General features: G+C 38.0%; 1 protein-coding gene across 3 annotated transcripts in view; it reads left to right on the top strand.

Moving 5' to 3' along the window:
* CDK6 (cyclin dependent kinase 6) overlaps positions 1–15,015 on the top strand; it is a 236,096-nt gene extending 221,081 nt beyond the window's left edge. For all 3 annotated transcript variants that reach the window (XM_010389487.2, XM_030932345.1, XM_010389493.2), the window contains exons 7-8: positions 1,655–1,790; positions 4,578–15,015. In XM_010389487.2, the coding sequence (XP_010387789.1) occupies positions 1,655–1,790; positions 4,578–4,724 (283 nt within the window). In that variant the 3' untranslated portion in view covers positions 4,725–15,015. The remainder of the gene's footprint in view (positions 1–1,654; positions 1,791–4,577) is intronic.
* The last annotated feature ends 2,718 nt before the right edge of the window (positions 15,016–17,733 follow it).

The raw sequence follows: 17,733 nt of genomic DNA, 5'->3' as shown, positions 1-17,733 counted from the left end.
CCTGGGCTTCAGTCCCAGCAAGTATAGGCCAAGCAGAAGACCCTAATTTCTAACTGTAGTTAAAATTATTTGGGCCGGGCCAGGCACAGTTGCTCACACCTGTAATCCCAGCACTTTGGGAGGCTGAGGTGGGCAGATCATGAGGTCAGGAGATTGAGACCATCCTGGCTAACATGGTGAAACCCCGTCTCTACTAAAAATATAAAAAATTAGCCAGGTGTGGTGGCGGGCACCTGTAGTCCCGGCTACTCAGGAGGCTGAGGCAGGAGAATGGCATGAACACGGGAAGTGGAGCTTGCAGTGAGCCGAGATTGTGCCACTGCACTCCAGCCTGGGCAGCAGAGCGAGACTCCATCTCAAAAAAAAAAAAAATTTTTATTTGGTCCAGTATTTGAATATAACCCATCCACTAAACTATGATTTTATTTTTAGTTCAGAGTTAATACAGTCTGTGTGAGAAAGAATTCCCTGCATCCTCTGATTTTCTTTGTTCAAACCTACTTATGACCTATATGTAAACTATAAATAATATCTATACAATATATAAGTTATGTAAGTCCATTGACCCATTAATATTTTTAAAGAATATTAAGTTATACATAAATAGGATATAAGCACTTCATATTTTAAGTGTGGTAGTGATGTATTTCCTATGCATCTTAGATGAATAACAACATTTTCTAACTATAATAATAATTGACAATGTATTGATTGATATTGACTGTGTGTGATGTGTATCAGGTGCTGTGCTACATACTTTAAATTATAAATTTATATATTACTATAAATTTAAATAAACTATAACTGATCCTCATTACAACTGTAAGTTATTATCATTGTATACATAAAGACACTAAGGGTCATAGATGTTAAGTAATTTGTCCTTACCTGCCAGTAAGCGGCAGGTGCAGGATTTGAACCCAAGCCTGCCTATTTCCAAAGCCTGTGCTTTTTATCACTTACTGTTCTTTCCACATTTCTGATCCCAGAATGGTTTTCAGGGGAAATATAAATAATAGTCTTTTAATTTACTGTTTGCTCACTTTGGAATACCACAGACCTCCTTTTATAAAATCGTGTTTGTATAATACAGGACTAACAAACGTTTTAGCCTCATTTTTCCTTCTGATTCTAATGTATATATTTAATATTTAGGGAATTACTCTTTAACCAAAAATGCAACCAAATTGATATGTTAATAAACCATGTTGGATGAGCATCATAAAATCATGTCAATACTGGGGCGTTCGATCAAAACACAGAAAGCATTCTTGGACATTAAGGAATGTATATACTAGTATGGGTCTCCTCTGAATACAATAAGTCCTGCTTTGTCACTAAGTCAGGGCTTACTGCCTGGCAATATATCTTCTATTTCTACATCACCCCTTACATTTAGTGTCTGCTACCAGAGCAATCTCTTATCTCCTCCCAGTGAATTTTACAATTCTTCTGTGAGATTACCCTCTACCCCATGACACCATATTGCGGTAGGACAGAGATAAACAGAGACCCTGCCAGTCATAAAGTGAAGGTCTCCTGGGACTGTCTCCCCCATGCCTCCCCCTTAGATTTTGCCTTTCTCTGGAAATTGATGAGAAAACAGCTTCTGCATAGCAGCTAATGTTCATGTCTATGTGTGGTTCTTTTGTAGCGTAATTGGACTCCCAGGAGAAGAAGACTGGCCTAGAGATGTTGCCCTTCCCAGGCAGGCTTTTCATTCAAAATCTGCCCAACCAATTGAGAAGTTTGTAACAGATATCGATGAACTAGGCAAAGATCTACTTCTGGTAAGTTTTTGTGATGTCAAGCTGGTCTGCACTGTGCCAGTGAGACACCTGCCCTACCCAGACTGGGTGGTGGTCACAAATATCAGTTCAGTAGCTGCTATAGGCATCACATGCCACAGCCACGTGGGGCAGGAGGCGACAGTCCCTCCAGAGGTTTCATTTTCACACTTGTAGCAGCTGGTGGCTTTTGATTCTGGAATGTCTTTCTGATCCACATTTTTTTAAATCTGCCATCTTTGAATGTTTATTTCGATGCAGCTTTAGAAGCCTCTCAATTCACTTTGACATATGTTTCTTTAGAAGTAAATATTATGTTTCCTTGCTTACAGTTTCATGCTACTTTAAGTAATTTGTCATTTTAATGTGCCTTTTGTTAAATATCCACAACTTTAGGGAGATGTTTTTCCAAAAGAACTATATAGCAATACTTCTTCTAGTTGCTGATTTATTTAATAAGTATTTAGTGTGCTAGGCACATATAAAATACCTCACTGAAAATAAGGACTTCTGTGCTCTGTTTGAGACTCATAATACTTGACCATATACTTAATTTTCTATACCTGGAGGCCAGAACAATAGGTAGAAAAGTGTACCTGTTGGGCTGTTCTTGATGTCTGAAACCCAATGAGTAATGAGTGTATCCTTTACCTCCTGAATTAACAGCCTTTGATATCTGCTTCTGCCCATGGGTGAAGCACAGGTCTTCTCCATGTGTCTCATTCTGGAGCCCATGCCAGAGAGGCAGCAGCTCCCTGGGGCATGTTTTTCTCATAATAGAAGGTGGATGCTCCAAAAGGGCAAGGAGAAATATACAACGCCCCTGAAGGTCCATACTTGGAAGAAGTACCTGCCACTTTGCCCATGTTCCATTGGCCAAAGCAAGTTCCATGCCTAAGGCCAACTTGAAAGAATGCTCCCCCTATGGTGAGAGGGGAGAGAAAAGAGGGAATGTACTAAAAGTTATCCAGTCTACCATAGTATCTAACTCTTGACACAACTTTGTGATTCCAGAAGCTCATTTTATAAGTAAACTGTTTGGCAATTAAATTAAATTTTCTTGCAGAAACAATATTATTAACACAAGGTTTTTAAATTAATTCTCAACCCAGCAACCTTGTTCCTGAAGTAGAGCAATAATAGAACTTAAACACCTGTTTTTAACTGTATTTCTATAAGACAAAGTGTATTAAGACTTCCAACTTGAGATTCTCCTGCACCCCCACATTTGGCTAAGTCATTCTCCTTCTCTCCACCCTCTTCCCAGCTTTAAGCCATCAATGTAGCTGTGAGGAAAGGGCTTCCTCTCACATAATCCTCTAGAGACACGTCTCTGTATCATGAACATATTCACACAGCTCTTTTCTCTTCTTTCCTATGTCCTGGAGATTAAATTAGCTGCTTCCTTTCCTAATGCCATTACCTAATTTTTCTCCTTCTTGGACTCTAGGAAAAGAGAACTCAGGATCAGGAATTTTGCCCCTGCTCTCCAGTCCTTTGGGAATTCAGCCCTTGCAAAGCTTTTCTAGAGATATTTATTGCTGTTAGAGACAGTTGGAACCTTTCTACAAACAAGCTCTTTCTTCCACTTGCCCTTTAGCTCTTGATGTTCAGAAGATCCTATAGGGAGGCTAGCAACCATGGACTGACTGAAGGGGAGCTCAGGATAGATCAGATTTCAGAGGACCCAAGAATTTGCCTGAAATTACACATAGAACTTTCTGTTTGTATTTGTTTTTAAGCTTTCGATGGAATATTAGAGAGGTCCCTAATCCAGTTGGAACCTGACTAGGACTGTGAGCAGGAGTCCTATTAATATCATGGTTATGCAGACCTCTTAAGTGGAAGAGGTCTTCCATTAACCATGATAATGTAAAGTCTGTAAATTACATAGAAGACTGGAATGCACAGACATTTCATATACTCAGTTCACTTTAGGATGGAGAAGCCAATGTGGCTTTCCTGCTACTTGTGAACTCCTGGGGCAAAGAGGAGGTCTTACTCATCACTATTTAGTGCTTGCCACCTGCTAGGCACCCAGCAGGAGGCGTTGGTGGAAGGAGAGGAGGAGGATTTGAGTAACAAAATTACCTGAAGTAGGGGTGGAAATGAGACTGAAATTAGGGACACATTCTAACTAATTTAGGTATGGACAGTTTGGGAATAGAGACTGCTGCTACTGCAAATATTTCCCTTTCCCTCCTTTCACCTTCTACCTCAGTAGCCCAGCCAAACTGCCCAAACCACTTGACTAGGACCAGGAGCTTCTTAAGTACAAGCATCAGCTCATTTACCTTGGTAGCCCTACACTTGAGCTGTCAGCCTGGAATAGAGTTTAGTGACTCAAACTGAATCTAATGGTCCCCTGAGAGAGCTACTGCTAGCCATGTGGCACCTTGTTATTAATTAGAAGGAAGATATCCCTGCCTCTGAGTGGTGTAGCCTTGGGGCAGGGTAAGAAGTTGTGGTGAAGACTCCAACTGTAGCACTAAGTTTGCTAGCACTGGAAGAATTACTAAATAAAGTTATATGCATACTTTAATGGCTTAGAGAGAAATCTGGGCAGGAAACAGTCCATAGTCACCCAAAAGGGTCTTCTCCTGAGGGGCATTTTATACATTAGGGATATATGTGAGTACTGTCTCCATATTATTTAGTGTCCCTTTAAATAAATACTCATTCCCATTCTAGATGTGCTTAACATGACAGTGAATAAAGGGATAACTCTGTAAGTACATTATTTACATTGATGTGTTGTATATCAACCAATTACTTTTTTCTTTATTACAGAAGTGTTTGACATTTAACCCAGCCAAAAGAATATCAGCCTACAGTGCCCTGTCTCACCCATACTTCCAGGACCTGGAGAGGTGCAAAGAAAACCTGGATTCCCACCTGCCGCCCAGCCAGAACACCTCGGAGCTGAATACAGCCTGAGGCCTCAGCAGCTGCCTTACGCTGATCCTGCGGAGAACACCCTTGGTGGCTCAAGGGTCCCCCTTAGCAAGCCCTGCAGAGCTGTGGAGGATTGCCTGTCTGGAGGCCTTCCAGCTGCCATCTTCTGGACAGGCTCTGCTTCTCCAAGGAAACCGCCTAGTTTACTGTTTTGAAATCAATGCAAGAGTGATTGCAGCTTTATGTTCGTTTGTTTGTTTGTTTGTCTGTTTGTTTCAAGAACCTGGAAAAATTCCAGAAGAAGAGAAGCTGCTGACCAATTGTGCTGCCATTTCATTTTTCTAACCTTGAATGCTGCCAGTGTGGAGTGGGTAATCCAGGCACAGCTGAGTTATGATGTAATCTCTCTGCAGCTGCCGGGCCTGATTTGGTACTTTTGAGCGTGTGTGTGTGTGTGTGTGTGTGTGTGTGTGTGTGAGAGAGAGAGAGAGAGAGAGAGAGAGATTCTGTGATCTCTTAAAGTGTTACTTTTTGTAAACGGCAAGAACGATTCAATTTTAAAGACTCAAGGTGATTGATAAATAACAGGCATTTGTTCACTGAAGGTGATTCACCAAAATGGTCTTCTCAAATTAGAAAGTTAACCCTAGAAAGTTAACCCCATGTCCTCAGCATTTCTTTTCTGGCCAAAAGCAGTAAATTTGCTAGCAGTAAAAGATGAAGTTTTATACACACAGCAAAAAGGAGAAAAAAATTCTAGTATATTTTAAGAGATGTGCATGCATTCTATTTAGTCTTCAAAACGCTGAATTTACTTGTTGTAAGTCTATTTTAACCTGTATGATATCATGCTTTATCATTTCTTTTGGAAAATACCCTGTAAGCTTTTTATTATTTGCCATAGATTTAGGGAGTGTATCTCAGATAGATTTAAAAAAAAAAAATAGGAAGCCTTTATTTCCTGGTTTGAAATTCCTTTATTCCCTTTGTTGTTGTTGTTGTTGTTGTTGTTGTTGTTGTTGTTGTTGTTGTTTGTTGTTATTTCGTTTTTGTTTTTAGGAATTTGTCAGAAACTCTTTCCTGCTTTGGTTTGGAGAGTAGTTCTCTCTCTAACTAGAGACAGGAGTGGCCTTGAAATTTTCCTCATCTATTACACTGTACTTTCTGCCACACACTGCCTTGTTGGCAAAGTATCCATCTTGTCTATCTCCCAGCACTTCTGAAATATATTGCTAGCATTGTATAACTAATAACAGATTGCTTAAGCTGTTCCCATGCACCACCTGTTTGCTTGCTTTCAATGAACCTTTCATAAATTTGCAGTCTCAGATTATGGTTTATGGCCTCAATTCTGCAAACCTAACAGGGTCCCATATGTTCTCACTGTAATGCAGTCCTTCTACCTGGTGTTCACTTTTGTTACCTAAATAATGAGTAGGATCTTGTTTTGTTTTATCACCAGCACACAGATTGCTATAAACTATTACTTTGTGTTTTACATTTTTATAGAAGATATTGTCCGTGTCTTTATCTGAGGGTATGTCTTTAGCTATGTTTTAGGGCTATACATTTACTCTATCAAAGGATCTTTTCTCCATCCCCCAGGCTGTGCTTGTTTCTAGTGCCTTGTGCTCACTCCTGCTCTCTACAGAGCCAGCCTGGCCTGGGCATTGTAAACAGCTTTTCCTTTTTCTCTTACTATTTTCTCTACAGTCCTTTATATTTCATACCATCTCTGCCTTATAAGTGGTTTAGTGCTCAGTTGGCTGTAGTAACCAGAGGACACAGAAAGTATCTTTTGGAAAGTTTAGCCACCTGTGCTTTCTGACTCAGAGTGCATGCAACAGTTAGATCATGTTTAGAGTTAGGATTTTCAAAGAATGGAGGTTGCTGCACTCAGAAAATAATTCAGATGATGTTTATGCATTATCAAGTTGTACTGAATTCTTTGCAGCTTAATATGATATAAGACTATCTTGAACAAGAGAAAAAACTAGGAGATGTTTCTCCTGAAGAGCTTTTGGGGTTGGGAACTATTCTTTTTTAATTGCTGTACTAAACATTGTTCTAATTCAGTAGCTTGAGGAACAGGAACGTTGTTTTCTAGAGCAAGATAATAAAGAAGATGGGCCATATGAATGTTTTCTACTTTCCTTGTGACAACATTGATTATGTGTTGTCAGTACTATAAATGCTTGAGATATAATGAATCCATAGCATTCAAGGTCAGGTCTACTCAAAGTCTCACATAGAAAAGTGAGTTCTGCCTTTCCTTTGATCGAGGGTCAAAATACAAAGACATTTTTGCTGAGGCTAGAAATTGAGTTTAAAAACTCATGCACTGATTCATCATGAGCTTTTTGGTTAGTATTCATGGCTAGAGTGAACATAGCTTTAGTTTTTACTGTTGTAAAACTGTTTTCATAAGTTCACTCAAGAAAAATGCAGCATTTCTGAACTGGAATTTTTCAGCATTCTTTAGAATTTTAAATGAGTAGAGAGCTCAACTTTTATTTCTAGCATGTGCTTTTGACTCATTTCTAGGCAGTGCTTGTAAAGAAAAATTAAAGCACAAACATTCTGGCATTCAATCGTTGGCAAATTATTTTCTGATGACACAGAATGAAAGGACATCTCAGCCTCTCTAAACTTTGTAAAAATCTGTCCCCAGTTCTTCCATCGGTGTAGTTGTTGCATTTGAGTGAATACTCTCTTGATTTATGTATTTTATGTCCAGATTCGCCATTTCTGAAATACAGATCCAACACAAGCAGTCTTGCCATTAGGGCATTTTGAAGCAGATAGTAGAGTAAGAACTTAGTGACAACAGCTTATTCTTCTGTAACATATGGTTTCAAACATCTTTGCCAACAGGTAGGCAGTGGTGAACTGAAAAGGGCGTTTTGCCCCAAGGTTACACTGAAGCAACTCATAGCAAGTAAAAATATTGTGACAGATTTGAAATCATGTTTGAATTTCAGAGTAGGACCAGTACAAGAATGTTCCTGCTAGTTTCTGTTTGATGTTTGGTTCTGGCGGCCCAGGCATTTTGGGAACTGTTGCACAGGGTGGAGGCAAAACAACCTACATATAAAAAGAGAAAAAGAGAAACTTGTCCATTTAGCTTTTATAAGAAATCCCATGGCAAAGGGTAATAAAAAGGACCTAATCTTAAAAACACAATTTCCAAGCGCTTGTAAGAGCCCTATAGGTTGGAGCCTCCCACTTTCTCCCTCCTTTGAAGTGGATGGGAACTCAAGTTGCAAAGAACCTATTTTGGAAGAAAGCTCGGGGCCATTTCAGCCCCCTGTATTCTCACGATTTTCTCTCAGGAAGCACACACTGTGAATGGCAGACTTTTCATTTAGCCCCAGGTGACTTACTAAAAATAGCTAAAAATTATTCACCTAAGAATAGAATCTCAGCATTGTGTTAAATAAAAATGAAAGCTTTAGAAGGCACAAGATGTTCCTATCTTAAATAAAGCATGTTTCTTTTCTATAGAGAAATTTATAGTTTGACTCTCCAGAATGTGGTACTATTATCCATCTTGATGAGAAAACTCTTAAATAGTACCAAACATTTTGAACTTTAAATTATGTATTTAAAGTGAGTGTTTAAGAAACTGTAGCTGCTTCTTTTAAAAGTAGTGCCTATTAAAGTCAGTAATGGCAATTATTGTTCCATTGTGGAAATTAAATTATGTAAGCTTCCTAATATTATAAACATATTAAAATTCTTCTGTCTAAAATACTGCTTTTCTTTTAAGTGACAATTTCACTATTCTTATGATAAGCACATGAGAGTGTCTTACATTTTCCAAAAGCAGGCTTTAATTGCATAGTTGGGTCTAGGAAAAAATAATATTAAAAGTTAATATGCCACCATAATTACTTAATTATGTTAGTATAGAAACTACAGAATATTTACCTTGGAAAGAAAATATTGGAATATTATTGTAAACTCTTGGATATTTATATAATTCAAAAGAATGCATGTTTCACATTGTGACAGATAAAGATGTTATATGATTTCTAGGGCTTTAAAAATTATTCATAAAACAGTGGGCAATAGATAAAGGAAATTCTGGAGAAAATGAAGGTATTTAAAAGGTAGTTTCAAAGCTATATATATTTTGAAGGATATATTCTTTATGAACAAATATATTGTAAGAATTTATACTGAGGTCATCTGGCAACTGTAGGATCAATGGTCAAAAACAAATGTTATGGAGAAGCTGTTCCAAGCAAACTAAATTATCTGTACTTTTTTTCTCATTTCAAGGGAAGAGGCAGCCACATGAAGCAATACTTCTTACACATGCCTAAGAATGTTCATTGAAAAAATAAAAATAAATTTTTAAAAGGCATGTGTTTCCTATGCCACCAATACTTTTGAAAAATTGTGAACCTTACCCAAAACCATTTATCATGTCCATTAAGTACATTTGGGCACATAATTAGGAAGATATTTACATGTTCCTTCCCCACAGTGGAAAAACTTATTGAGGCTACCAAAGCCTGGCAAGAAATGTAAGTCCTCAGAGTAATTAAAAATGCTGTTTTCCTCAAAAGCATGAGAAACTAACATTTTCATTTCTTATTGACTCCCTTTCTATATCAATGCAATTCACAACCCAATTTTAATACATACCTATATCTCAAGCATTTCTATCTTGTACTTTTTCAGAAAATAAACCAAAAATAATCCTTTGGCCTCTCTACTGATCTTTGTAAGTAACAGAAATGTAGAAACAGAAGGGCTCCAATTTTTACATGTTTTTTCTCAACTAGTCTTTCTGGGAATTTTTGTTTATTTTCTTAATGAAGTACCAAACAGCTTTTCAAAATGTTTTCTATTTCTTAGTATTCCCAGGAAGTTAACAACATTTAGATAAATGAGTAGAAGTGGACTTCCTTCAACATATTGTTACCTTGTCTGTCCTTAGGAAGAAAACAAGAGCCACCTGAAAATAAATATAGGCTCTTTTCAAGCATCTGCTGAAATACTATTACAGCAATTTGAAGTTAATATGGTAGGAAAGGAAGGTGGCTTTTCTTGCAAAAGTCTTTCTAAACATTCACACTGTCCTAAGACATGAGCTTTCTTGTTTTATTCCAGTATATTCCACAAGGTGGCGCTTTTAGAGAAAAACAAATCGGATGAAGACTAAGGTACTTCTAAAAGAGATTTCATTCAAACTTTATTTTTCTGTGCATATTTAACCCTTTCCTAGCACTTCTTTTTTGGGATGATTAATAGTCTTTATAATGTTCTGTAACTTCAGTATTTTACTTGTTACCTAGGTTCTGAACAATTGTCTGCAAATAAATTGTGCTAAAGGATGGATAATATATCCATTTTGATCATTTAAGTAAAGAAAGCCTAGTCAATCATTTAGTCAGGAAAAAAATTTTTTAGGTACCCAATTACCTTACTTTTCTAGATTAAAACAGGCTTACTTACTAAAAAGGCAGCCCTCATCTGTGAACAAGGTAGCTTCGTCAGAAGTATAAAACTCCTTTAGTGGCTCCAGTTAAAACACTCATACTCTCTCTGCTGCTTTCATATTCCCTAGCATGGTGGCCTTTCAACATTGATTAAATTTTAAAATGCTAATTTAAAGATCAGGTGAGCAAAATGAATAGCATCAGTAATTCGGTAGAGAAAACTTTTGTCTGAAGAATTGCTATATTGAAACAGAGCCCTTAAATACCAAAAGACCAGGTAATTTTAACATTTGTGGAATCACAAATGTAAATTCGTAAGAAGCTCTAATTAAAAAAAAAAAAGGTCTAAGTATATGAGCATAACAACTTAGGAGTGTGTCTACATACTTTCTTCACTTTTGAAGTTTTTTGGCAACTTTATATTTTTTAAATTCACAAGTCTACTTAAAGACTTCTTATCCCCCAGATGATTAAGTTAATTTTAGAAGTCACCTTCCTCACAACAGTGTCACTTGAAATTTAGTAGGGAAAGATATTGCAGTATTTTTCAGAGTTTCCTTAACACAGCACCACAGAAAACAGCTTATTCCTTATGAGTGGCAGACACTCGACGGTGCCTGCCCAACTTTGCTCCAGAGTGGCAAGCAAATGAGTCTCAGTAATTCATACTGAACCAAAATGCCACATACACAAGGGGCAGTCAGAAACTGACTGAGAAATCCCCCGCCTCATTCGCCCCTCTACTCCCAGGAACTAGAGTCCAGTTAAAGCCCCTATGCGAAAGGCCGAATTCCACCCCCGGGTTTGTTATCACAGTGGCCAGTCTGAACCCTACTTGCTCGCGTTCAAAACTTGACTCCCACTTGAAAGCCTTCCGGGCGCGCTGCCTCGTTGCCCCGCCCCTTTGGCAGGAGAGTGGCAGTGGGCGTGGCCGGGCTGGGACCCCGCCTCCCGCTCACCTGCCGGTGCCTGAAATTATGTGCGGCCCCGCGGGCTGCTTTCCGAGGTCAGAGTGCCCTGCTGCTGTCTCAGAGGCATCTGTTCTGCAACTCTTAGGAAGAAAAATGTCCCTAGAAGCAAACGGGTGTCTTCTGTGCATAAATAAGTACAACACAATTCTCCGAAAGTTCGGGTAAAAAGAGATGCGGGCTGCTCTGTGTGAAGCTGTCTACCCCGCATCTCTTAGGCGCTAAGCTCAGTTTTTGTTTTTTGTTTTTTTTTTTTTAAGAAAAGATGTATAATTGCAGGAAATATTTTTTTATTTTTTTATTTTCCATCATTCTACATATGTGATGGTGAAAGATATGCCTGGAAAAGTTTTGTTTTGAAAAGTTGTTTATTTTCTGCTTTGTCTTCAGTTGGCAAAAGCTCCGAATTCTTTAGTTTCCCCTTTCTTTTCTCTCTTTTTCTTTGTTAGGTAATTAAAGGTATGTAAACAAATTATCTCATATAGCAGGGAATTTTCATGTTGAGAGGAATCTTCTGTGTGAGTTGTTTGGTCACACAAATAACCCTTTCTCAATTTTAGTAGTTTGGATTGTCAAATGTAGGTTTTTCTCAAAGGGGGCATATAACTGTACATATTGACTGCCAAGAACTATGACTGTAGCACTAATCAGCAAACAAAGAGCCACACAATTATTTAATTTCTAACTCTCTGTGGTTCCTAGCGAAATTCCGTTGATGTGCTTAGGTTAAAGTTCTGAAGATACCCGTTGTACTCTTACTTGAAAGTTTCTAATCTTAAGTTTTATGAAATGCAATAATATGTATCAGCTAGCAATATTCCTGTGATCACCAACAACTCTCAGTTTGACCTTAAAGTCTGAATGATAAAACAGATTCCAGCGGTAATACATTTCTTGAACCTCCCAGTGCATTATATATCTTTTCATTCTGATCCTGTGTTTGCAAAAATATACACATGTATATCATAGTTCCTCACTTTTTATTCATTTGTTTTCCTATTACCTGTAGTAAATATATTAGCTAGTACATGGAATTTATAGCATCAGCTATCCCCAGGAACAGCACCTGACAGGCGGGGAATTTTTTTCAAGTTGTTCTACATTTGCATAAATTATTTCTATTATTATTCATGTATATTATTTATTTCTGAATCACACTAGTCCTGTGAAAGTACAACTGAAGGCAGAAAGTGTTAGGACTTTGCATCTAACGTTCATTATCATGGTATTGATGAACCTAAGAAAATAAAAATTAGAATAAGCCCCCAAATAAGCTGCATGCATTTTTAACATGACTAGTAGATTTGAATATATAGATGTAGTATTTTGGGTATCTAGGTGTTTTATCATTATGTAAAGGAATTAAAGTAAAAGACTTTGTAGTTTTTATTAAATATGCATATAGTAGAGTGTGAAAATACAGCAAAAATAAAAACTAAAAGTAGAAAAGCATTTTAGATACGTCTTAATTTAGGAACTGTGCCAGGTGGCCCTCGGAATATATTCCAGGCAGAGACCAGTGCCTGGTGGTGCCTCCTCTTGTCTGCCCTCATGAAGAAGCTTCCCTCATGTGATGTAGTGACCTCATAGGTGTCATGTGCAGTAGTGGGAACAGGCAGTACTGTTGAGAGGAGAGCAGTGTGAGAGTTTTTCTGTAGAAGCAGAACTGTTAGCTTGTGCCTTGAGGCTTCCAGAACGTGTCAGATGGACAAGTCCAAGTTTCCATGCATCAGGCAACTTGGCTGTGTATAGAAGCAATCCAGCATGGTAATAAAAAGCAAGGATTGCCTGTGTCATTTATTATAAAATAAAAGGGATTTTAACAACCAACTATTCCCAACACCTCAAAAGCTTGTTGCATTTTTTGGTATTTGAGGTTTTTATCTGAAGGTTAAAGGGCAAGTGTTTGGTATCGAAGAGCAGTATGTGTTAAGAAAAGAACAATATTGGTTCCCGTAGAGTGCAAATTAGAACTAGAGAGTTTTATAGGATTATCATTTTGAGATGTGTTAAAGTAGGTTTTCACTATAAAAATGTATTAGTGTTTCTGCATTGCCATAGGGCCTGGTTAAAACTTTCTCTTAGGTTTCAGGAAGACTGTCACACACAGTAAGCTTTTTTCCTTCTGACTTATAATAGAAAATGTTTCGAAAGTAAAAAAAAAAAAAAAAAAAAAAAAAAAAAAAAAAAATCTAATTTGGAAATTTGACTTGTTAGTTTCTGTGTTTGAAATCACGGTTCTAGAAATGTAAAAATTGTGTATATCAGATACTAATCTAGGCTGTGTGAACCAGCCCAAGGTGACCAACATCCCCACACCTCTACATCTCTGTCCCCTGCATCTCTTCCTCTCTACCACTAAAGTGTTCCCTGCTACCATCCTGGCCTGTCCACACGGTGCTCTCCATCCTCCTCCACATTACGGACCACAGGTGTGCCTTTCTAGGCCTGGCCACCACTCCCAACTTGACCTAGCCAGATACATCTAGAGATGGTTCCTAATGCTGGGCACAGACTGTGCTCATGGCATCCATTAGAAATGCCTCTAGCATCTTTATGCATCTTGATTTTTAAACCAAGACATTGTACAGAGCATTCAGTTTTGGCTGTGGTACCAAGAGAAAAACTAATCAAGAATATAAACCACATTCCAGGCTGCTGTTTTCTCTCCATCTACAGGCCACACTTTTACTGTATTTCTTCATACTTGAAACTCACTCTGCTATTTTCATATCAGGGTACAGACTTATAAGGGTGCATGTTCCTTAAAGGTGCATAATTATTCTCATTCCGTTTGCTTATATTGCTACAGAATGCTCTGTTTTGGTGCTTTGAGTTCTGCAGACCCAAGAAGCAGTGTGGAAATTGACTGCCTGGAACACAGTCTTACAAGAATGTTGGCAGGTGACTTGGTATCAGATGTTGCTTCTTCTCTGTTCTCTGTATACAAGATTGAGAGTTACCACACTGGCCTGTCAGGTCCACCCTGTGGGTGCAGCACAGCTCTCTGAAAGCAAGAACTTTCCTACCTATTCTAACATTTTTGCCCTCTAAGAAAAATGGCCTCAGGTATGGTATATACATAGCAAGAGGGGAAGGGCTGTCTCACTCTAGCAACCATCCCTCCATTCCACACAGAAAGCCCTCTTGAAGCAAAAGAAGAAGAAAAAAAGAAAGTTTATCTCTAAGGCTACTGTCTTCAGAATGCTCTGAGCTAAATGCTCTTGCTCCCTTCCCAAGAGGCAGATGAAAATACAGGCCAGTTTATCTAGACCCTTCCCATCTGAAGAGGAGGATAGAAAAGTAGGTAAATATGTAATGTAAAATATGTCATTCAAGGACCACCAAAACTTTCATGAAGTACCCTATCATTAAAAATCTGTTTTTAAAAGTAGCTCAAGCAAGGGATGCTTTGTGACCCAGGGTTTCTGAAGTCAGATAGCCATTCTTGCCTGCCCCTTATTCTGACTTACTGGGAAAGGGAGAACTGCAGTGGTGTTTCTGTTGCAGTGGCAAAGGTAACATGTCAGAAAATTCAGAGGGTTGCATACCAATAATCCTTTGGAAACTGGATGTCTTACTGGGTGCTAGAATGCAAATTTAGGTATTTATTGTCAGATGATGAAATTCATTGTTTTTTTCAAAATTGGTGTTGAAATATCACTGTCCAGTGTGTTCACTTATGTGAAAGCTAAATTGAATGAAGCAAAAAGAGAAAATAGTTTGTATATTTGTCATACCTTTTGTATTTCTTACAATAAAAATATTGGTAGCAAATAAAAATAATAAAAACAATAATTTTAAACTGCTTTCTGGAGATGAATTATTCTCCTGGCTATTTTCTTTTTTACTTTAATGTAAAATGAGTATAACTGTAGTGAGTAAAAGTTCATTAAATTCCAAGTTTTAGCAGAATGTGTGTGTGATTTTTTGTTTGTTTGTTTCTTTTGTTTGTTTTGTGTGTGTGTGTGTGTGTGTGTGTGTGTGTGTTTTTTTTTTTTTTTTTTTTTTGGTGCTTCTTATTTGCAACCTGGCCATGCATGTGGTAGAAAGAATGTGTTTTAAACTTTTACTTTAAGAGATTCCTTTTCAGGCTTCCAGTGTTTAAAAAGTAAATAGCAGTTAAGTGAGCATAGAACTCATTCAACAATTGGCTGGGAGCAGTGGCTCATGCCTTTAATCCCAGCACTTTGGGAGGCCAAGGCAGGTGGATCACCAGAGATCAGGTGTTCAAGACCAGACTGGCTAACATGGTGAAACCCTGTCTCTACTAAAAATACATGAAAACTAGCCGGGCATGGTGGCATACGCCTGTAATCCCAGCTACTCAGGAGGCTGAGGCAGGAGAATCGCTTAAATCTAGAAGGCGGAGGTTGCAGTGAGCTGAGATCACACCACTGCACTCCTGCCTAAGCAACAGAGCAAGACTCTGTCTCAAAAAAAAAAAAAAAAAAGAACTCATTCAACAATCATGCATTGCTTGATGACTGGGATACAGTCTGAGAGATGCATTGTTAGGGGATTTCATTGTGAGAACATCATAGAGTGTACTTACACAAACCTAGATGGTATAGCCTACTACACACCTAGACTAGATGGTGTAGCCTAAGCCTCCTAGGCTACAAACCTGTATAGTATTGAATACTGTAGGCAATTGTAACACACTGATAAGTATTTGTGTATCTAAACATAGTAAAGGTGCAGTCAAAATATGGTATAAAAGATAAAAAATTGTACACCTGCAAAGGACACTTACCATGAATGGAGCTTTCAGGACTGGAAGTTTCTCAGGATAAGTCAGTGAGCGAATGTGAAGGCCTAGGACATTACACCACTGTAGACTTTATAAACACTGTATACTTAGGTCACATTAAATTTATTTTAAATTTTTTCTTCAATAATAACCTTGGCTTACTGTAAATTTTTTAGTCTATAAACTTGAATTTTTTTAACTTTTTGACTTTTTTTTTTTTTTTTTTGAGACAGAGTCTCACTCTGTCACCCAGGCTGGAGTTCAGTGGCACCATCATGGCTCACTGCAGCCTCCACCTCCCAGGCTTAACCTATCCTCCCACTTCAGTCCCTCACCCCCAAATAGCTGGGATTTCAGGGGCATGATTGACTCTTTCATAATAACACTTTATTTTTAAACACAAACACATTGCACAGCTATACAAAAATATTTTCTTTATTCTGTAAGATTTTTTCTACTTTTTATTTATTTATTTATTTTTTACTCTTTAAACTGTTTCATTAAAAACTAAGATGCAAACACACACATTAGCCTAGGCCTACACAGGGTCAGGGTTATCAGTATCATTGTCTTCTACCTCTGTATCTTGTCCCACAGGAAGGACTTCAGGGGCAATAACACACATGGAGCTGTCATCTCCTGTGATAGTGCCTTCTGAAATACTTTCTGAAGGACCTGCCTCGGGCTATTTTACAATTAACTTTTTTTTATAAGTAGGAGTACACTCTCCCATTCACAATTGCTTCAAAGAGAATAAAATACCTAGGAATCCAACTTACAAGGGATGTAAAGGACCTCTTCAAGGAGAACTACAAACCACTGCTCAGTGAAATCAAGGAGGACACAAACAAATGGAAGAACATACCACGCTCATGGATAGGAAGAAGCAATATTGTGAAAATGGCCATACTGCCCAAGGTTATTTATAGATTCAATGCCATCCCCATCAAGCTACCAATGAGTTTCTTCACAGAATTGGAAAAAACTGCTTTAAAGTTCACATGGAACCAAAAAAGAGCCCGCATTGCCAAGACAATCCTAAGTCAAAAGAACAAAGCTGGAGGCGTCACGCTACCTGACTTCAAACTATACTACAAGGCTACAGTAACCAAAACAGCATGGTACTAGTACCAAAACAGAGATATAGACCAATGGAAAAGAACAGAGTCCTCAGAAATAATACCACACATCTACAGCCATCTGATCTTTGACAAACCTGAGAGAAACAAGAAATGGGGAAAGGATTCCCTATTTAATAAATGGTGCTGGGAAAATTGGCTAGCCATAAGTAGAAAGCTGAAACTGGATCCTTTCCTTACTCCTTATACGAAAATTAATTCAAGATGGATTAGAGACTTAAATGTTAGACCTAATACCATAAAAACCCTAGAAGAAAACCTAGGTGATACCATTCAGGACATAGGCATGGGCAAGGACTTCATGTTTAAAACACCAAAAGCAACGGCAGCAAAAGCCAAGATTGACAAATGGGATCTAATTAAACTACAGAGCTTCTGCACAGCAAAAGAAACTACCATCAGAGTGAACAGGCAACCTACAGAATGGGAGAAAATTTTTACAATCTACCCATCCGACAAAGGACTAATATCCAGAATCTACAAAGAACTTAAACAAATTTACAAGAAAAAATCAAACAACCCCATCAAAAAGTGGGCAAAGGACATGAACGGACACTTCTCAAAAGAAGACATTTATGCAGCCAAAAGACACATGAAAAAATGCTCATCATCACTGCCCATCAGAGAAATGCAAATCAAAACCACAATGAGATACAATCTCACACCAGTTAGAATGGTGATCATTAAAATGTCAGGAAACAACAGGTGCTGGAGAGGATGTGGAGAAATAGGAACACTTTT

This window comes from Rhinopithecus roxellana, chromosome 6, assembly GCF_007565055.1.
Source record: "Rhinopithecus roxellana isolate Shanxi Qingling chromosome 6, ASM756505v1, whole genome shotgun sequence".
NCBI lineage: Eukaryota > Metazoa > Chordata > Mammalia > Primates > Cercopithecidae > Rhinopithecus > Rhinopithecus roxellana.
The sequence above is the reverse complement of the archived record's forward strand: the minus strand, read 5'-3'. Positions and strand labels throughout refer to the sequence as shown.